Genomic DNA, 22,993 nt, shown 5'->3' with positions numbered 1-22,993 from the left:
CTGTTATAAGCTTCCTTGCAAGCCTCCCTCCAGAGTTTTAGACAACTTAATCTCATATTCTTTCTGACTCTGAAATATTATCATTACGTCATGTTTTCACTAGGGTGTTGCGTACAAAATCTTTCTCTCCAGTTCCTTCACACACCACTAGTGCCCTTGTTATCCGCAATGACAGTTGCAGACAGAATAACAGAGGTGAAAATAGGGGAGGTTTTAATAGTGGTAGAGGATCTCAAGTCCTGGGGAAGCAGTTTCTACTTTTGACTCTGGTGGAATCATTTATTATTACTGCCGTGAACCTAGACACACTAAGAAGACATGTCTAAAACTTTAGAATAAGAATCAGCACTCACAAATGGCGCATATAGCAGTTGAGGCCTCTTCTGATCAAGGAATTTTGATATCTGCAGACGAGCTAAAAGGCTTTGATACCATGTAATCAGATAGATTTGTGGAAAAAATTATGTATTTTCTCTATTGAATAAGTGTGTTTATATACAAATTACAAAGTCTTGTTAAAGCAACTCCTAAGAATCCTCAATCAATCAGTTAGTATCAATTAACCTATGATTTTGTAATCTCCATTAATTATGTATAGATTACGTTCACACTCTAACACTTTAAGAAGATTTGACACATCTAACACAAGTAGCATAAAACTAGAAGAATCACCAAAGAATTTCAAACATAATTACATTTGCCTAAATAATAAAGAAAGGCATGAAAACTATGGAAGTAGCCATGTAAGGGAATACATATGACAAAATTCATGAACTCAGCTAGGATGAGACGACTCACTCTACTACTCCAGGACGTAAAGGTGAACTTTCTGACATCATAAATTCATCCATTGCAATTTTCTGGCAATAACTAATAATTGTTCAGAAACTTACAATATATTGAAAGCACTTATATTTAACAATGGAAGATTAGAGAATAATATAAATACATAATTGTTAGCATTAAGCTTCTGAAACACTTGCACATGCATGTACATACTTAGCTTTAAGTCAGAAGTATTATGGAAACAAGGGACACTAAATTTGCACAAAAGAAGGTAGTGAATTGTATGAAGATCCTGAGAGTATTAAGAGCTTAGTTGCAAAATTAAATGTTGGGTAAATTACATTTTAGTTCCTAAGTTTTAGCATAATTAACGCATCAGTCCATCTATTTTTAAAACCGAAAACTTAAACCCCTTTATTTTTATTCCGTCTAAACTGGAGGTCCTTCCATCCTAAAATCTGTTAAAAATAAGAGAAAAATATTTTAAATTTCAAAAACACCCTTTACCAAAACCTCACTCTCTCCCTCTTTCTCCCTTTACTTCCCTCCACATTAACTCTCTCTCTCTCTACATCTTTGTCAACTTCAGAATCAACAAATGGCTTTTAATAACCGTTTAATGCAAGATTTTTCAAATCAAATTTTTGGCTTTACCAAAATGAGGTTTTATTGATGCAAAGTAATTGAGAACAATCCTTTGTACATTATGTTTGGCAGAAATTTTAGAAGAAGCATGTTGCAGAAGGATGATTAGAGCTACGATGATAATAGAGATGGAGTGATGGATTTCAACGAATTTGTAAGACTCATGACAACCAGCTTTACCTAAATATTTCTTTGTATTTCTTTATGTAATAAACATATGAAGGAATTCTTGTAATCAACTAACTGACATATTATTGAGAGTAAACTTATCAAAAAAAAAATCAAAACAGGGAAAAGGATGCATTTTAACTGAAACGCAACTATGCTCTGTTACTAAACACAGAGTATCTTTATCAGAGAAACCATGGAATGATGTATGATGACTAAGCCTTGGTCATGATTCCTACGAAATGCATGATAAAATTATAACTTCAAATATCTTGATGCTAATTGCTTCCTTTTCATCCATGGGGTAAGGGAAATATCTTAATAAATGACTCGTTGTCGCTGAGTCTTGATATCGATATTTCCCACCCTCAAAGGCTTCGAAAATAGCCAATGGGAACTTTCACAAGCAGGACTTGCAATTGACTTCTCTCCCTTGGAAAGGTATTTTCAAGTCACTCATCATCGTCGTCATAGAACTTCTTATATCGATTGCCAGAGGACATATTGACATTTTAGCGGCAACTACGCCAGAGATCGTTATCAAAAATTAAGTTTTAAGAAACTTCAATCGGAGGAAGAATCTTAGATCCATATTTGTAGTGCTACTAGGGGGTGCGCCAGAGGTGGATCCAAGAACCCATTGGCTGATGCATAATAAGGGTATTTTTAGAATTTAAAATATTTCTCTTCTTTTTAACAGATTTTAGGACGAAAGGACCTCCAAGTTGGATGGTATAAAAATACAGAATTTTAAGAGTTCGATTTTAAAAATAAAAGGACTAATCCGTTAATTATGGTATAACTCAGATATAAAAGTGTAATTTATCCTTAAATATTTAATAGTGACTCATCCTAACACTTTATATAATATTACCATTGCAAGTCAATATCTGTTTTATCCAACAATTAATCATTATGCAACCTTAGAATAGATCTTATGCTACTTAAAAGGGAGTTCTAGGGCAGGGTTTATTTTATTGACATTATGGATTATTCTAATAACTAAGTGTGGTGCAATAGTCAAGCTACTCTCCATAATGCTTCTAATCCTGTGTGTATAAACTAAACATATTGAGATAAATGGTCATTTTGTTCATGAAAAATTCAACAAATAGGTAAAATTCACATTGAGAAGTCGACCCACAGATATTGTATTCCTATTTATATTATAGGATTTTTATTCTTAAATAGGTAAAATAATTATAGAAAATTTGTGTATAAATATATATTCATATTTCATGAATTAATCAATCATTTTTTTACTAAAATAACTTTTTTTCATTTGATAAAAAAAATTTTTTTTAAAAAGCAATTAAAAACATTTTATTCGAGTTACTAGCAACAAAATTAATTTTATTACCAATTTTAGTGAGATGGATGAAGTTGTAATCAATGTCAAACACTATAAATGTAATTGATAAATAGTAAATGTGAGTTCATTAAGTGAACAGACCAATTAAAGACCATACATTATAACTATTATTATAAATTTTCCTTTTATAATCTTCTTTAACAATTTTGAATCTTGGAATCTTTTCTTCTTTGACTAGTGAAATATATAATTGAACATCTAAATGGTGATGGTTTTTCTTCTGTAGTAACCAATTTCTAGATACACACTAACATGAGGTAATAATATATTTTATCAAACCAAGTGATTGAATCACATTAATATTATGCCAATCATTCAACTAATACCTTTTCTCGCAAAACATTTTTTATGAATGTGCCCTTCTCACTTGTGGGCAAAGAAGTAGGCCAACCAATCTGCAATCAAATAAAGAGGTGAAGTAGACCAAACAAGCCACACAAGATGCATAATTTCTACACAAGACTCACCTGATTAAAATATAAAATCAGCATCCTTTCCTCATCACCAGCACTCTTCCTGGAAATGGGAAAAGATATAATTTGTATGGTAACATACATTTAGCTGAAAAAATGTAACTGAAATAATTGTTTAATTCTGTGAAAAATGATTAGGCACTTGTCAAAGAAAAAGTTTTGACCAATCAATACCAGGTTTTAGGGTGCGTTTTAAAATACTAGGCTTCCTTTTCTTACTTCCAACTTAAAAATTCTGGTCGCCTCTTTGTTTCAAAATGTTGCAGTGCCAGTATCTTCCTTCCTTTCTTCCTCGTTCTTTGTTAGAGGTGCTGTTTCTACTTGCTATTGCATCTTAGCCTTCTTTTCTTCAAATCAATGTAACTTGCTTCAGATCCCTTTCACTATATTTAAAGTTCCTACTCTATTTCTACTATTTTTATCCTCTGTTTCTCAAGAAAAGAACAGACCCAAGAAGACCACTTCCACCAGCTTCCAGAAGATGCTTCTGAATTTGGAGACTAGCTGCTGTTTGACTTAGGTTGCTTGATATAGTGCATTATTCTAAAGATGTGTTTAGATCTTGTATGTGCTGGAAATTTACTCTTGTGCTGTATTGTCTTAGTGCTACCCCATAAGCTGCTGGCTGTATATATATATATTTTTTGTACTACTTGTATTCTTGACAACGTCTTTGGTTTCAAAAAGAATCTCATCAAGGGGGAATATGGAAAATGATGAGATTCTCCGCAAAAAAAAAAAAAACACTTGTCGGAACACAAGGTTTGACCTGTCAAAACACAGGTTGTAGGCTGTATTTTTACTTGTGTCAAAACAGATGTTTTAAAGGTGCGCTTTGACTTTGATGCACCATATTTCTGGATATGATTGTCCTGTCTAGTGTCTCCCATTATAAATATGGAGCTCTATCCTATGTACTATGAATTAAGAAATGTGAAGAATTAAAAATGTACTCCTTTCGGTTCTTCTCTTCCCCTTCCCTTCCTTTCCTCCTCCTTCACATCCTATTTAATTTCTAAAAACTGAACAAATTTGTATGTTAATTTTGCATCAATCTCCTAAATGATATTTAATATATATATATATATGTACACCAAAATTGTCCAAGCATTGTAGCCAGAAGTGCACATTTGATTACTAACAAACTTATTTATAAGACTTACAAACCATTTAATTCTTGGCATGATAAACTTCATCTAAATCACAACTGAAAAACATATGGAATGACTTCACACCTTCTGAGATCTAGATAGACAGGTTCAGTCCAATTTGCACAATCAAGTCCAAGCTTCTGAAATGCTGATGGTGAAAAAATGCTGTAAGTTAAAATTGAAAACTTACGCATCCCAAATAATTAGACAAAATAAGCATTTGAATCTTATGTCATATTAATGCATCTACGCACCTATATTAAAGGCTTGGCGATTTCCTATGCGATATGCATCCATAAGGACCCTGTAAAAAAAAGTGAAGAATTTTGAAAAATTTAGAGTGTTCTTGTATTTCACTCTTAATCTTCACAACTGGTCTATATGACTATTTATACACAAATAAATTATATCTAAACGGGAAGCAAATAATCAAATAAGAATTACAGAGATAATTAAGGATCCTAATCAAATCAAATCATATTCCTAGAATCAGTTAGGATCAGCAAATAAGTCAACACTCCCCCTCAAGTTGGTGCAAAAATGTCGCACATGCCCAACTTGCAAATCAGATTATGGTAGATCTTGTTATTGAGCCATTTAGTAAACACATCCGCAAATTGCCCAATAGAAATCACATGAACTAGACTCAAGACACCGTCTACTAATTTTTCTTTAATGAAGTGCCGATCAATTTCAATGTGTTTCGTCCGGTCATATTGGACTGGATTTTGTATTATACTTGTAGCAGCTTTATTGTCACAATACAAAGTTATCTTGTCTCTCTCGAGCAACCTCAACTCCTCCAATAACTTCTGTAACTATAAGAGTTCATACACACCTTAGGCCATTGCTCTGTATTCTGCTTCAGCACTTGATCGAGCAACAACACTTTATTTTTCGCTCCTCCAAGTGACAAGGTTCCCTCCCACAACCATGCAGTAGCCAGAGGTGGATCTCCTGTCATCGAGAGATCTTGCCCAATCTGCATCTATAAAAGCTTCAACTCGAAGGTGACCATGTTTGGAGTAAAGAAGTCCTTTCCCTGGAGCAGACTTTAGGCATCTTAAAATGCAAAGTACAGCCTGCATATGAGTCTCGCGAGGATCATGCATGAATTAGTTGACTAAGCTAATAGCATAGGTTATATCTGGTCGAGTGTGTGAGAGATAATTCAACCTTCCTACCAATCTCTGGTATCTTCCAACATCCACGGACTCACCAGTTCCTGCTTCCAGCTTGTGATTACTTTCAATGGGAGATTCTGCTGGTTTACCCCCTATCATACCAGTTTCTTTCAAAAGATCCAAAATATACTTTCTTTGGGACCTTCCTACCAATCTCTGGTATCTTCCAACATCCACGGACTCACCAGTTCCTTCTTCCAGCTTGTGATTACTTTCAATAGGAGATTCTACTGGTTTACACCCCATCATACTAGTTTCTTCCAAAAGATCCAGATGTACTTTCTTTGGGAGATGAAAATTCCTTTTTTTTATCTAGCCACCTCGATACCTAGGAAATATAGCAGTTTTCTTAGATCTTTGATTTCAAATTCCTGAGCCAACAACCTCTTTAGTTGAGCCATTTCCTCTTTGTCATCGCCTGTCAACATACACAATAAGAAGGATGATCTTACCCTTGTGATGTTTGATAAACAGAGTGTGATCAGCATTGCTTTGCTAGTAACCAAAGGACATCATGGCTCTGCTAAACCTGTCAAACCAAGCTTTGGGAGATTGTTTTAGCCCATACAAAGCCTTTTTTAATCTGCACACCTTTCCTTGTGTCTTCTCATCAGCGAACCCAAGAGGAATTTCCATGAACACTTCTTCCTCTAAATCTCCATGGAGGAAAGCATTCTTTACATCAAACTGTTGCAAGTCCTAGTCCAAGTCATGGTTTTAAATCGCGGTCGCGGCCACATTCGCGGTCGTGGTTGCGGGTAACGGAAACAGACCTATAACGGCCGTAACGTAATGGTAACAGCCTGGCGCTATGCAAATTTTTTAAAAAAATTTGCAAAGTTCATAAATAAAATGATATTGATTAGATTTAATATAGAACAATGTATACAAATGCATAATAAATATAAATATATAAAATATAGATTATTTAACTTAAGTTAAACATCATATAGTTTAAAATAAGAAAAATCAACATAATCTTTATAGATTGAGTAAACTAATAGCTCAAAGTATAATTTTAACTCAAAACTAACACTTTAATCCACAAAAACTTACAAAAAAAAGGAAAAAAAAACAACAATTAAAAACTAAAATAGATAAAATTTAACTAACTTTTTAGAAGAAATAAGCTTGGAAATAGAGTAGTTTATATGAGAAATATGCAAGGAAGATTGAAATTTGAAAGAGAAAGGGAAGAGAAAACTTAAAAAATAGTCTTTGAAGCTGCTGAAAAGTGTAGAAACTAATGAAAATGAGAATAAGGAGCAAAAAATAAAAGATATAAAAGAATTTTAATTATTGGTAACGGCCGTTACCGTTACGTAACGGTCGGTAACGGCCGTTACCGTTACGTAACGGCTGTAACGGCCGTTACCGTTACGTAACGGCTGTAACGGCCGTTACGCATGCAAATCTGTAACGGCCGTTACGCATGCAAATCAGGAGGGGCCGTTATATAACGGGATAACGGGTAACAACCCCCCCAAAACCCGTTACATAACGGCCGTTACGTAACGTAACGGCCGTTATTTAAAACCATGGTCCAAGTTGGCTGCGCAAGATAACAAAACTCTGATTGAGTTCATTTTTGCAACTGGAGCAAATGTCTATTGGTAATCCACTCCAAAAGTTTGGGTGAATTCTTTAGCAACCAATCTGGCCTTATACCGTTCAATTGTGCCATCAACTTTGTGTTTCACTATGAAAACCTATTTACAGTCAACGAGTTTCTTTCTAGGTGGGAGAGTGACAAGCTCCCAAGTCTCATTTTTAGCCAATGCTTTCATCTCTTCAATCATTGCTTCCTTCCATCTAGGATCCGCAAAAGTTTCTTCCAATCCTGTGGAATAGACACAGAGGAAATAGACAAGGCAAAGGCTCTATAGGAAGGAGACAAGGCAAAGGCTCTATAGGAAGGAGACAAGGCAAAGGCTCTATAGGAAAGAGACAAGGATTCATAAGAAACAAAGTTAGAAATAGGGTATTTAGTACAAGATCTTACCATTTTTCCTTGTGCAATAGGTTTATCTAAGTCATTGGAACATTCGAGAGTTGTGGGTAACTCACTAGAAGAAAGAGTTGTGGGTAACTTACCTGAAGAAGATTCTTGACTGGGTAACTTATCAGAAGAAGATTCTTGACTCTGAGTAGACTGCATAATGGCTTCTTCTGCCTTGTCTCTCCTCGAATACCTTTTCAAATCTGGCTTGTCCAAACGACCAATTCTCTCTCTCTGATTGGACATCTTCCCCTGTCTACTAGAACTCAAACTCTCTAGTTGAACCATATCATCCAGAATCACAGAATTCGGGATCACCTCTTCTTGCTCATTATTCTCACCCTGAAGAGGTGAGTGGATGGTACTGAAGTAGGGTTCAGTTTCTCGGAAGGTAACATCCATACTGACTAAGTATTTCCTAAAAGGAGGGTGATAACACTTGTATCCCTTCTGTGTCGGAGAATACCCAACAAACACACATTTAAGGGGCTTGGAATCCAATTTTCCTGTCGTCCTAGTATGAACAAAGCAAACACACCCAAATACTTTTGGTGGAACAACGTACGAATTCTTCCCTTGTAGAACCTCTAAAGAACTTATAAAGTTAAGGGTCTTGAGAGGCATTCTATTGATAAGATAAGCAGATACAAGGATTGCATCTCCCCAATATACTTTGGGTAGATTCATGGTGAACATAAGAGATCAAGCTACCTCCAATAGATGCCTATTTTTCCTCTCAGCAACACCATTTTGAGCACTAGTATAAGGACAACTAGTCTAGTGTACTATCCCATTATTCTCCAAATAAGCAGAAAAGCTACTATCTATGTATTTTCTTCCATTGTCAGTTCTCAAAATTTTAACTTTAGTATCAAATTGAGTACAAACCATCTTATGAAAGGATTGAAAACAAGAAAAGACATCACTTTTAGCTTTAATCAAATAGATCCAAGTCATTCGAGTGCAATAAAGGTGACAAACCATCGATTACCAAACAAGGAGACAGTTTGAGTAGGCCCCCAAACATCATAATAAATAGTCGTAAAAGGAATTTGACTCTTATTATGACTCAAAGGATAGGATGTTCTAGTGTGTTTAGCAGAATCACAAGCATCACAAAATAGAGAATCAAGTTGGGTTCTAGCAAACAAATTAAGATAAAGTTTTTCTAAGACAAAAAATGATGGATGCCCTAACCGCCTATGCCACTGTATTATTTCCTGATTGACATCCTTATTTTCTCCAAAACAGGCTTGATATATCGAAGAACTTCGATCACCCTCCAACATATGTAAGTCATCATGCAGCCTACCGTTGCCAATCCTCTTTCCTGTGCGAAGATCCTAAAAAATACAATGATCAGAAAAGAGTTCAATTTTACAGTTAAGGGCATTGGTGATAGCACTGACAGATAAAAGGTTGACAGGAAAGTGGAGAACATGAAGGTCAGATGATAATTTAATGTTGAATGTGCAAATAACAGAATCTATTCCGGATACGGGAATAAAAGAGCCATCAGCAATTCTGACACTATATTTAGTTAGAGAATGAAAATAATTGAGAAATTCTTTAGAAGAGCCTATCATGTGTCTATTCGCACCAGAATCGATAATCTATGGAACATTATTAAGAGAGGAAGCATTACCTGACGTTACAAAGTTAGATGTGGCACCGGAGGATGAGTAATCAGAGTTAGAAATCGAGACCCTTTTACCTTCTGCCATCAAGACCCTTTTACTTTTTGCCATGGTAAAGATTTATGAATAGTGAAATCATAGGAGGCACCCAAGGTTGTACACACAAGAGAGCCCAATCGATTCACCAAAAGACTGAGTAGCAGCACGAGAAGGCCGGAAAGATGGTTGGAATCGTCGCCGGAGTGATCGAAGAGGCGGAGCGGCGTCAGGCGATTGGTCACGCACTGGGAAGCAATGGGAAACGCGCCGGGAAGGTGAGGCGCGTGAGCCTCACGGAGCTGGGCAATCGGCCGGCGACAGTCCAGCAATTCTCCTGGTGCCAGCAGTGAGAGGAGAAAAGGCTCCTAGATGGGTTAGTACCAAAAAAGGTAGATCTAGGGTTTCGAAACCCTAAAGAGAAAAAATTGAATTTGAACCCAAAACTCAAGAAAAGGCTCTGCTACCATGAAGAATTTTGGAAAAATTTTGAGTATTCTTGTATTTCACTCTTAATTTTTACAATTGGTCTACATGACTATTTATACACAAAGAATCATATCTAAACAGGAAACAAATAGTCAAATAATAATTATAGAGATAATTAAGGATTCTAATCAGATCAAATCATAACCCTAGAATTAGCTAGGATCTGCAAATAAGTCAACAAAAAGAATGCAGAGAAGTTAATATGAAAGAATGCAGAGAACTTAATCTGCAAGCAAATAGACAACACAAGCAAGATGCCTAGAGGTATCGACATTAATGAAGAGTTAAAAGCTAGAAGAAATAGAGAAAAATCAGTGCGTCAATGATTGATACTTCACAATAGCAATACAAGTTTCAATCTTATCTTTTACAGCATCCCTTTCATTCTATAGAAGTGAATAACTAGTGAGGAAACAATAAAGCCACAAATGCTTCAAATATATATATTTCAATGAAAAATGATTTGTTTTCCTTACATTATTCTTTTTGGTAGACTTTACTTACCAATCTTGATATGGATTTAGATCATTGGCAAGATCAGAATTGCGAGAGAGAAAGAAAGGGAAAAAAAAAGAAAAAGAAAACAAAAAGTGAATCAAACAAAGAACAGTGGGTATATATGTATCTGGTAACCATATTGTAAGAAATATGTTCATGTCTACAAAAAGTGGAACTATAGAAGTACACCCATTAATGATAAATTGGAGAAGCAAAGAAGATGATTTTGCCTTGTCAAATATAAAACGACAAATGCATGGCATATCTAAGATAAAGGATAGGAGAAGAAAGACACACTACCAAGGAGGACAAGGAGAACTGGGAAGTGATCTAAAAGTGGAGCCCTAAACCAAGCAGGATGAAGGAAGAGGATCAATAATGCTAAGCCTGGTCTATTTGATCAATAAATAAGTCTGGATCGAGGATGAGTTCAGTTGAGCTGAGCCATTTAAGCATGAGAGAAACAAGACATTCCGAACCCAAAACTACAACAGGAGCTATAATCCATCATAACAAGACTGTTAATAAGAGAACAAAATATCATTGAATTTCATGTACAGTAACTTGATGAGAAACATCATCGTTCTCAAAAGGTCTGAAGTAGAAAATTCTTTGGCAAAAAAAAAAAAAAAAAAAAAAGAAAATTCAAACCAATAAAAAGAGGTCAGAGAATGTAGGACAGTTTCTGGTAGAAATGCAGTGAGCAAATAAAGACTATGGGCCAAGGGAAAGGAAGGGGCACAAGCAAGAAGAACCAGGACACAAAAAGGCAGGCAGGTAGCAAAGGGGTATAGTATGAAAGACTATACAAGCATTTTCCCGTATACAAGTATTGACATAATTCTAGAATGAAAAAGAAAATGAAGCAATTATCCACTTATCAAGAACAGCAATTCATCATAGACCATAACCTCTTAGTCAAAAGTATCAAACTTGTAAACGTCAAAAATTGAAGAACAAAGCAATGCCTAAACTAATTTCAAATTTCCAATACAAAGGCAGGGAACACTAGCGCACAGCAGGTAAATAAATAAAAGACAAATACCCATCAACTTCAAGAAGAACAGCAAACTCTGGAGAGGGGTTTTGGTTGGGGGAGCTAGGCGGTGAACAAAATGGAGCGAACCCACTGGGTTGCAAGTATTTTCGCAGAAAATTGAATTTCCGAGTGGGAGTGAAGGAAAATGAAGGACCCAAGCTGAAATTGTAATTACTTCTTGGTGGAATTCTATAGTAGAATTTGTTAGAGTTGGTTATGGTGGTTGAGAAACGGAGGGAATAAAGAACTGAATATGAAGATGTTTCCATGGCAATTTTGGCAAATGCTCTTGCGCTTCTCTGTATTTCGAGCGACTGTTACTGCTAGCTTCCTGTCGTTTATGATGCTTCCTTCTGGTACCCAACTAAAACTAACCAAAAATCCATTACTTTTGGGGCTGATAAAAACTATAAAGTAGTAGATCATTAAATTTCCAATAATAAATTTTAATCTAATATAACAAAATAGATTTTTTTTAAATTATAGTTATATTGTCATTAATTAATATAAAAATATTTAGAAAGATTTATTAGTTAATTTTTTAATTTTAAAAAGTAAAATAAATTATTTTTAACGTTTTAAATAATTTAATAATTAATTTCTTAACTAATTTTAAAATTAAATATTTTATTATTTTTAAAAATTTATTAATTAATTTTTTAAATTTATAAAAAAATTATAAAAATAAATTATTTTTAATGTTTTAAATAATCTAATAATTAATTTCTTAATTAATTTTAAAATTAAATATTTTATTATTTAATTTTTTGTAATTTTTTGAATTCTAAATTAAATTAAAAAATTAAATCAGAATAAAAAAATATAATATAAAAATTATACCGAATAAAATTTATTTAGTTATTTAGTTATTTAATTTTAATATTGATCGTTTATCTGATCGAAAAATTCATATGTATATATAATTTATAGTGATATTATAATTTTAATAATATATTTTATATATTATATAAATTTTAATAAAATGATGCATATATAATTATATTATTATTTAATTATTAAATATTTTTATCATTTTATTTAATCAATTTAATTGATTGATTATAATTTATTTTATTTAAATAAATTACATATATATAATATATATACTAATAAAATTATATTATTAAAATATAAATTATTAAAATAACTATATATATATATTATTATTATTATATATAATATAAAATTATTATACTTTTTAAATTATTAATCAATTATTAAATATTTATAATAATATAATTTAATTAATTAATTAAAATTCATTCTATCTAAATAAATTATGTGTAATGTATATACACTGTTTTAATATTAATATTGATAGAATTATACTAATAAAATATAAATTACTAAAATAATTATATACATTGATATGTATATATATAATTATAATTATTATTAATAAGTATGTGTGTATATATATATAATTATTATATATTTTAGTCATTGATAATTATTAAAAATTTATAAGAATATAATTTAATAAATTTAATTTTTAATTATATTTTATTATATTTAAATAGATTATATTATATTTTTTTATATTAATATATAAAAATATTATATAATATATGAATATTGAATATTATTTCAAAATTATAACGGATACTGATTAGTTTAATATAAATAATATTAATATTATATTAAAAATATTTAATTATTTTATTTAAATTTAAATTTTTTTATAGAAATTGAAAAATATATCAAAACTAAAAAAAAAATTGATAAACTGAATCGAAATTGAAAATGCATAAACCTATATCAAAATCGTACCAAAATTTAATTTTGATTTTGGTTTTAAAACATTTAAGCAATCGACTTTCAGTTTTAATTCTGATTTCTTTAAGAAATCGTTCCAAAACCAGAATTTTAATTTCGATTCTATTAAGAAATCGTTTCGAAATCAAAATCGAAATCACATATCTTTATTAATTAGTCTTAGAATATTTTAAATTTTTTATAATATTTAATAATTAAAATTAATTGAGAGATTAATTAATAAATTGTTAAAGTATCAACAACATTTTAATATATTTTTTAAAATTAATTAATTAATTTTTCGTAATAATTTTTTATTTTAATTTATTGACAAAACTAAAATTAGCCATCATTCACAGAGAAACTGATATGACATAAATATTGAAAAAAAAAAAAACTGATGTGGCATAAAAAATTAAAACCTTTTGGTATTTGTGGATTGTAACATAACTTCAAAATGTTGTTACCATTGTAATTCGATTTTTATCTAAATCAATTAAAATTAAAATTTTATTACTTAGGCTCCCTATGTTTCACGTAAAATATTTTAAAAATAAAAATTAACTTTTCACATTTTTAATATTTGTAAGATTCAGAATATTTAATCAATAAAAAGTATTTTTAAATAAAAAAATTAAGTTATTTTACAGTTTAATCTTATTAAAATTTCTATATATAAATTTGTTAATATATTTATTTTTTAAATTAAAATTAAATAATAAAAAATAAATTATCTTATACAAAATATTTTTTTCAAGTATAAGTTATTTTCTATAAACAAATTAAGTTTTAATACAATAAAAAAGTTAATATATTTAATTATTTTATATATAAGTGAAATTATAAATATGTAAGTTTTTATTAATTATATTTTCTTTTCCAAGTAAAATATCTATTAATTAAACGGTGTTCATACGGTTTATACATCTAAGTACTGATTGAGACTTAGATAATATGAGTACTAAATCTCATTTAGTATTGTTAAACTGATAACAGCTATTTGTTGTAATATTTCTAAAAGCACACATATCTAAATATAACCAAAAATTTCAAATAAGTATATGCATAATTGCTGCCTAAATCTTTAGAAAATATCAAAATAAATATAAAAAAATTATTATTTAGTCTCTACAATATTGAAAAACTCACTAAAATATATTAAAATATTTTTAATATTTTAAAAAGTTTATTAATTAGTCTCTCTATTAATTTTATTATTAAGTATTTTATTATTTAATCCTTATAATTTTAAAAATCTATAGTTAGTTCCTCAAATTTTTAAAAAATTTATTAACTAGTCATTCCATATTATACTATTTTAGACTTTTTTATAATATTTAACAGTTAAAATTAATGAAATAAATAATTAATAGATTTTTTAAATCATTAGAAACGTTTTTCAAAACTAAATACCTATTCAGTGAGTTTCTTCATACCATATTAACTAAATAATAATTTTTTTTAAAATTTTAAAAGAATCATATATATGTACTTTTAATACTTTTCTATTTTCACTATTAACATTATATTTTGTCCAAACAATCTTAAATAAAATTAAAAATTAATTAAATTAGAAAATAAAAAAATATAAAAATTAAATGTTTATTTTAATTTAGATCTAATCAAAGTTATTATTTTTCGTAATATCAATTTTATTCACTTTTAATTTTAAAACATTAATTGTTTCTTTAATTTTTATTAAACTAGTATATATTTTAAGTTTAACATTAATTTTAATGCCGACAAATAAATCTTAACCCAAAAGGCAAAGAAGCTGAAAAGATCTTTTTGAGATCACAAACCAATGTTTCTAAGACCAATTTGATAAAATTACAGTTATTCACTTCTGGACCGTCCACTAATCAAAGACCAATTTATACTAGTAGTACAAGTATCATAAATAGACCAATGAGTCCGATATCAAGTGCTTTAATTACCCAACCAAATAACCCAAGGCCCAGATCACCAAGACCAAATATTAATCCCAATTTTACTTCATTAAACAAATATAGCCCATTACAATCTCCCATGGGTGCTATCAGACCAATTACACCTTCTACCTTTAAACAAATTGTTTCAAACACACCATCCTCTACCCAAAGTCCAATAGTCTCACAAGACTTCATCCCAACAGATTACAAATACAAATCCATTGAAGACCATGTGATTACCATAGAGCCGGAATATTGGGTTAAAAACCCAAATCTCAATGCCTATCAACTATGTGATTCTATTTTTCCTAAATCACATTTCTATATTCCAGACAATTTTAATAAATCCCAACATTATTATGAAACCATCCTTGTTCAGACAAATTCTATTCTTATTCAGAACAATTATGATCCAAAATATCCAAACAAAATTCGATATTGTAAAGTCCGCTTAATTAAAGTCTGGACTCTGGCAGAGTGGGGACAAGAGCCCCATCAGACAAAGGAATTTACTTTGACCAATGGACAAAATGCAAGATATAATTATTATGATTACCAAATTGCTTGGGAACGAGCATTCCTTAAGCAAAATGACCAAATGTCTATTTCTTTCTTTTTCTATATCTCTGACAATTTTGAATACCCAATACCATATTGGTTCCATCAATGGTGGAATAAATTTGGTATACATATAGACATTATCCCAGATCAAATTCAGACAGCACAAAATCAATTCTTTGAAAGAACCAAGTTACCAGACACCATTAATTGCTCTCCCAAATGGTTAGTTTATAGCCATTATTTTCACATACCATGGATATTTATGATAGAGTACCAAATTAAAGATCAGACCATTGACAATTTTCAAATACCCATTCTAGTCAGAAAATATAAGACCAAATGGTGGTCCAAGACTGATTTGCAGGCTTGTGGCCCAGAAGCCCTAGAACCATTTTTCTCAAGATACCCACAATTTTGTAAAAGCCCAAGTCCAGCTAGCATATCTAAACATGAAACCTTTTTGGCAAGGAAACAAATGATAATATCACAAATGGCAGCATGTACTTCCGAAGAGGAATATGACAAATTATTAGAAGAATTGAATGAGACAAAAAATTCTACAGCATCACCAGTAGATTTATCCGATGACAATGATGATTTTTTCACTCAAGCTGAAATGTGAAGACTCCTCAATTATTTACCAGACAAAAATAAAGATTGACAAAGACATGAAGACCCCACAATGACTCAACAAAGCACAAAGTGACTCACCTGAAAATGACAGCAGACACAATAGACAACGACAAAGCATGATGGAGCTGACTAAGCATGACCCACACAAGACAAATGGCCGACAAAACATAATAGAGCTGACGAAGCATGACCTACATCAGACAAAGACAACTCAACAAACATTCAATGACCGCTCAATCAAATTGAATGAAAAATTGAAGTCCGACGGCTATATATAGGGTTTCCATTTTCATTTGGAGACACACAAGAATTTTCTCTGAAAATCTTTCTTTCTCTTTATGTTGCAATTCCAAGTTTATGTTTTGACAAATTGTAAGGAGTCCATAGTTTACAACAACTTGGACGTAGCAGTATATTGTAATACAAGTTTGTAATACAAAGTAAGTATTTGTATATTTATATTCTATTATACAACTGTTACAGTATAAGTCCGTATTGACGGCAATTTTCCTCTCTCTCTACACATTTCACTCTGACTTAACTCTGGGAATTCCAGGTTAAGGTTGCAGGAACCTAAACCAAATTAAAAAATTTACATTCATATTAAGTATGCTCTGTGGTTGCAGCTTAGGCTGATCTTCCACATCAGAAATTGTGTTGTTCATTTGATTACATTAAAATTCATAAGATACAGTATGCATAAACAGTATATCTACCATGTATTAAAGTATGTATGCATTATGTATAGTATTTAATTACTTGTAAGTCATATTCTATTATCTTTATACTTATCTTTATACTGTATACATTGTATTTAAATCGTAGCTGTTGGTAAATCTGAGCATAAATCTCTTTCAAATTGATCTTGAATATTTTTTATTTGTTGTTTAATAGTTAATGTTTCCAATTGTTCATCTATTTTTGTAAAATGTAAATCTTTCTTGAGAAATTTTATTTGGTTTTCTATATTATTGATTTTACTTATATTTACTTGTTGAAATAAATTTACATCATGGTAATTTATTGGGGATATAAATTTGAAGATAATATCTTGCCCTAAAATGTTGGTTTCTAATCCTAATTGTGTTACTTTAAAAGGATATAACATTTGTAGAAAAGGATTTCCTAATATGATTTGGGTATTAAGATTTTTTATTAACATAAAACTTGTTTTAAAGCAGATGACATTATTACAAATATGTGCACTTGGTATTTTATATTCTATTTTGACTTTTGTTGAATTTGCTGCTGATAAAGTTTGTTTAGTTTTATGGAAATATTTACTTGGGATTATTCCTTGGTCTATGCAATTCATATCCGCTCCTGAATCTAACATTGCTATAGTTTCAAGTTTAAAGTCTTTAATTGTTAAAGTAATTTTAACATACCATTTTTAGAATTTAATTCTAGTAATATCATTAAATTTTAATTCTTTTTCACTTTCATTATCTGAATTAATATCTTCTAGTTTTTCTTCTAATTTTGCTTTGTTTTTTAAATTTTGATTTTGTTCTAATTGATCACATCTAAGCTTTAATTGTCTTACTTCTGATTTTAATTGTTTAATTTATGATTGTAAATCCATAGAAGAAATTGTTGTTATTGGTTTCTTTTGTTTGAACATTTGTTCTATTTCTTCAAAATTGGTTGGTGACTCAGTTCCTTATTTTATTTCTTCATTAATTAGTTTTGTTAATTTTTTAAAGAAATTTCTTTTAATATTAGAATCTTGTACTTGTTCTATTTGTTCTAGTACTTGGTTATATGCTGTTAAGACATTTATTTTATTATTACAAGCACATATTTCTCCTTTACAATTATGGTCACTATTTGTGCTATACATTGATTTTGATGAATGGTCACTACTATAGTCATCATCTAATTCTGAAGAAGATAAACTAATTTGGTCAATTTTATCTAATAACTGGTCAATATTGTCTATTTTTAATTCTAATCCTAACTCATGAATCTTTTTCTTAGCAGAACATTCTTTTGCATAGTGTCCTCTTTGGTTACATAAGTAACATGTTATGTTATCCTTATTATTTGTTTTTTTGTAATTATATTTCTTGTTATAATTTTTTCTTTTAAATGGTTTTCTTTTATCTATTTGTTTTTTATTATTATATTCTTTTCGTTGATAATTATATTTTCTATAAATTTTATCCGTTTTGAAAGGTTTATATCTTCTTTGTTTTTGCTTTTTTATGGTCCCAAAACCAAATTGTTCACACCAATTTTCTAGTTCTTTTCTAGATTGTCTATTTTCTGATTTTAATTTATTTTGTAATTTCATATCTCTACATAGTCTTATTCCAGTTAAATTTACACAAGTTATTAAATCACCATATGTTAAATCATCATATGAAATATGTCCAAACCTTTGTTCAATTGTTTCTTTAACTTTTGTTGAAAATAATCTTGGTAATCCTGTTAAAAATTTTTCTTTCCAATGGTAAGCATTTGGGTCTGCTAATGCATAAACTCTCTTTAGGAAATTGTCTTTATACCATCTAAAATTTTCTAATTTTCTACATTTAAGATTTCGTAAAATTTCACTATTCCTTTCCGTATATAAGTCTAGATCTCCTATGAAATGTGATATAATATTATAAACTAAATATGCTAAAATAAAAGATTGTGGTTGTCCAGTTGATGGGTCTATAATTAATTCTCCTGTTGTTGTGTTTATTCTTCTGGCTGATAAAATATTTTCTTTTATTTCATTACTTAATAATTTGTCCCACCATGTCCTTAATTCTCCTGTGAATCCTAATATTATATTTTCTACTGATTCTTTTTCAGTAATTCCTACTCTTTGTTTATATATATTTCCTACAATTACCATTTCTTTTGTAATTTGTATTATTTCTACTTCTGATCTTTCATCTATATTTCATTCATATATATTTTTTGCATTATATTGTTTTTGCTTTCTGTCTAAAGTTTTTAAATCATCTGGTCTTTTATTATATTGTCTTTCTATGGTATTTAGAGGAATGGTATAACTTTGGTCAGAGTCTGATACTTCTAAAGGATTATCTATGGTTTCATCATCTGAGGAAGAGGTTTCATTATATTCAGTTAAAATAGTAATCTTACCTTTGTCTTTACTGGTATTTTCTCCTTTTGTATTACTTTGGAATTGTAAAGGTTCTTCTATTTTAATACCTCCTGAGGTACTAGTGTTTGGAGAAATATTTTGTTCATTTATTATTTTTTGTAATAATTTTGACATATCACTTAACTCTGTTTTTGGATTTATTGTTACTATATCTATAGGATTTTGTGACGGTGGTATCATTTTTGTGAAAAGTTTATTTATTTGTTTTTTAGCAGGGTCTATGCTATATGGTTTTGCATTAGTGTATTTTTGAGAAATATATGTAGTTTTTGGTTTATAAGTTATGGGAGAATGTGCTTTTGGCATTTCTATATGATCTATATCTGTTATGGCTTCATGACTTTGTTCTATTTTTTCTTCTATTCTATCTAATTGGTTTCCTAATAAATGTAATGTTACATTTGTCCAATTATTTTGTAAACAAATATCTTTCATTTCATTATCTTGTATTTTGTTTGTATGTATTATTGGTTGTAATCCATTATTCATATGATCTTTTTTGAAAAAAGCCCTATTCATTTGTGGTCTCTCTGACTCATAATATTGATCACTTGGTTCTCCTATGTCATTAACTTTGTTCCATTTATGTATTTTCTTCTCTAAAATATTTAGTCTATCTTCATGAAAATATTTTAAGTATGTAAAAAATGGTATAGTTGTTTCTACTTGTTCACAGAATTCAAAATATTTAGTCTTAATGAAACTCTGTTCTTTTCTGGAATATGTGTTAAGAAATATATCCATTTTCCCCCGGTTTTTATCTGACATATAGTCAGCTTGAATTTGGTCCTTATCAAGAAGAAAAGTCTTGGTTAACATATTTATGGTAAAATCACTATCTTCATATGGTTGACTAAACTGTCCTTGTCTAAAAATGCCTTCTTGTATTTTTATTCCTTTTGTTGTAGTTTGTGGTTTAGTTTGATGGTCAAAGGTTTCTTCTACAGGTTTGGTACCAGATGTTTCTCCAAAAAAGGGTCCTTGGTATTGAGGAACAGCTGATTCCTCCGATATACTTGTATCTGTTTGTATTTCTATATTATGTCTCCTTCGTGAGGATTCTAAGGAATGTCGAGAGGGTTGGTATATATTAGAATTAGTTTGTCTAAAAGAGTTTGACCTTTTAAATTTTAATTCTACTGATCCATCTTAATTTTGTATAATATAATCTATTTCTTTATTCTCTTTTGGAGGTAGATTTGGTATTGTTTTTACTGGATATTTCCAACTTTCTAGTAAACTTACATCTTTCCATTGTATAGTTTTTGGTACAGTTATATTTGCTTTGGTTTGGTCAATTTCCCAAAAAATTGTTTCTCCTGTTAATCTATTATGGTCTATTGCATTTGGACATAATCCTGTATTCATTATTTTATAATTTAACCTATAAAATATTTCATATGTATGTGATCCTTTTAACATATTATAATTATGTGTTAAAATATCTAATGTTAATATTTTCATTATGTGTGGATCTGTTAAGGATACTGTAAAATTGGGAAAACAATTTGAATATATTGGTCCATTTGTTAAACTCGTTTCAAATAATCCTAATAAAGAGTCTTTGTAATTTATATGTCTACAATCTCTTAATGCTACATGCATACTAGTATTTAAACCTTCTACCGTTAATGGTTTAATTGCAATTTGTACTAAGCCTATATGCATAAATCTATAACCTTGGTTAATATATTTTAATATTGTCTTTTTACTTAATAGACTCATTGATTGGTTTTCTGAATATAGGGGTACAACTTTTTCTTTGGTTTTAATTGCCCTAGCGGCCTTAAAATCTAATATACCTTTTTTATATATTGTTGATATGGGTGTTGTAGGTGGCTTCCAATTAGCTAATTGTTGGGTATTCCAATTACTTTCTCTAGATAATATTGTCTTATTATTATCTTTATTTATATTTAAATCGTTTATAAGTTCCTCATCTGAATGTCGGGACCTAGAAGATCTATTTCTCCTAAACATACTCATTATAAAATCTTAGGGTTTCAACAACACTTCCTTCTAGAAACATTTCTGCAGGACTTACACTCTCTTTGCCTGACTGACGACAATCCAGACACAGTTTTGACCCTAAAACTTTAATTTGAATTGTTTAAGATAGATAGAAACTTCCTAAGCTCTGATACCATTTAACAAACTCAGCTACGATTTAAATACAATGTATACAGTATAAAGATAAGTATAAAGATAAACCTTTAACTTGGTTCTTTCAAAGAATTGATTTTGTGCTGTCTGAATTTGATATGGGATAATGTCTATATGTATACCAAATTTATTCCACCATTGATGGAACCCATATGGTATTGGGTATTCAAAATTGTCAGAGATATAGAAAAAGAAAGAAATAGACATTTGGTCATTTTGCTTAAGGAATGCTCGTTCCCAAGCAATTTGGTAATCATAATAATTATATCTTGCATTTTGTCCATTGGTCAAAGTAAATTCCTTTGTCTGATGGGGCTCTTGTCCCCACTCTGCCAGAGTCCAGACTTTAATTAAGTGGACTTTACAATATCGAATTTTGTTTGGATATTTTGGATCATAATTGTTCTGAATAAGAATAGAATTTGTCTGAACAAGGATGGTTTCATAATAATGTTGGGATTTATTAAAATTGTCTGGAATATAGAAATGTGATTTAGGAAAAATAGAATCACATAGTTGATAGGCATTGAGATTTGGGTTTTTAGCCCAATATTCCGGCTCTATGGTAATCACATGGTCTTCAATGGATTTGTATTTGTAATCTGTTGGGATGAAGTCTTGTGAGACTATTGGACTTTGGGTAGAGGATGGTGTGTTTGAAACAATTTGTTTAAAGGTAGAAGGTGTAATTGGTCTGATAGCACCCATGGGAGATTGTAATGGGCTATATTTGTTTAATGAAGTAAAATTGGGATTAATATTTGGTCTTGGTGATCTGGGCCTTGGGTTATTTGGTTGGGTAATTAAAGCACTTGACATCGGACTCATTGGTCTATTTATGATACTTGTACTACTAGTATAAATTGGTCTTTGATTAGTGGATGGTCCAGAAGTGAATAACTGTAATTTTGTCAAATTGGTCTTAGAAACATTAGTTTGTGATCTCAAAGAGATCTTTTCAGCTTCTTTGCCTTTGTCAGTCATTTGCCCTGCAAAAATTCTCGAGTTAAGAAATCTGCAATAGAATTATCAGTTCCTTTAATATGAACAATATCAAAATCAAATATGGATAAGAAAGCTTGCCATCTTGCAAAAATATGTTTGGCAGCTAAATTTTTTACATCTTTTGTTAAAACATCTTTGGCTGCTTTACAATCTACTCGAATGGTAAATTTTTGGTTTAAAAGATCACTCTGAAATTTTGTAACACATAATACAATCGATAAAATTTCTTTTTTAATGGTAGAATATTTTTCTTGAGTAGGATTCCATATTCCTGAATAATATCTTATAATAAAATCTTTATTATTTATTCTTTGTTTAAGGATACCGCCATATCCTTGATCTGA

At 30.3% G+C, this 22,993-nt stretch overlaps 1 protein-coding gene across 3 annotated transcripts in view; it reads right to left on the bottom strand.

Annotated features, from left to right (window-relative positions):
- LOC110602956 (CBBY-like protein) overlaps positions 1 to 11,857 on the bottom strand; it is a 36,902-nt gene extending 25,045 nt beyond the window's left edge. For all 3 annotated transcript variants that reach the window (XM_021740578.2, XM_021740576.2, XM_021740577.2), the window contains exons 1-6: positions 11,484 to 11,857; positions 4,850 to 4,899; positions 4,680 to 4,743; positions 3,439 to 3,487; positions 3,298 to 3,366; positions 799 to 860 (exon numbers count right to left, since the gene is read on the bottom strand). In XM_021740578.2, the coding sequence (XP_021596270.1) occupies positions 799 to 860; positions 3,298 to 3,366; positions 3,439 to 3,487; positions 4,680 to 4,743; positions 4,850 to 4,899; positions 11,484 to 11,746 (557 nt within the window). In that variant the 5' untranslated portion in view covers positions 11,747 to 11,857. The remainder of the gene's footprint in view (positions 1 to 798; positions 861 to 3,297; positions 3,367 to 3,438; positions 3,488 to 4,679; positions 4,744 to 4,849; positions 4,900 to 11,483) is intronic.
- Between the last annotated feature and the right edge of the window lie 11,136 nt (positions 11,858 to 22,993).

The sequence above is a fragment of the Manihot esculenta genome, chromosome 16 (assembly GCF_001659605.2).
Source record: "Manihot esculenta cultivar AM560-2 chromosome 16, M.esculenta_v8, whole genome shotgun sequence".
NCBI lineage: Eukaryota > Viridiplantae > Streptophyta > Magnoliopsida > Malpighiales > Euphorbiaceae > Manihot > Manihot esculenta.
Note: the sequence above shows the minus strand (reverse complement) of the source record. Positions and strands in the feature narration are given on the sequence as shown.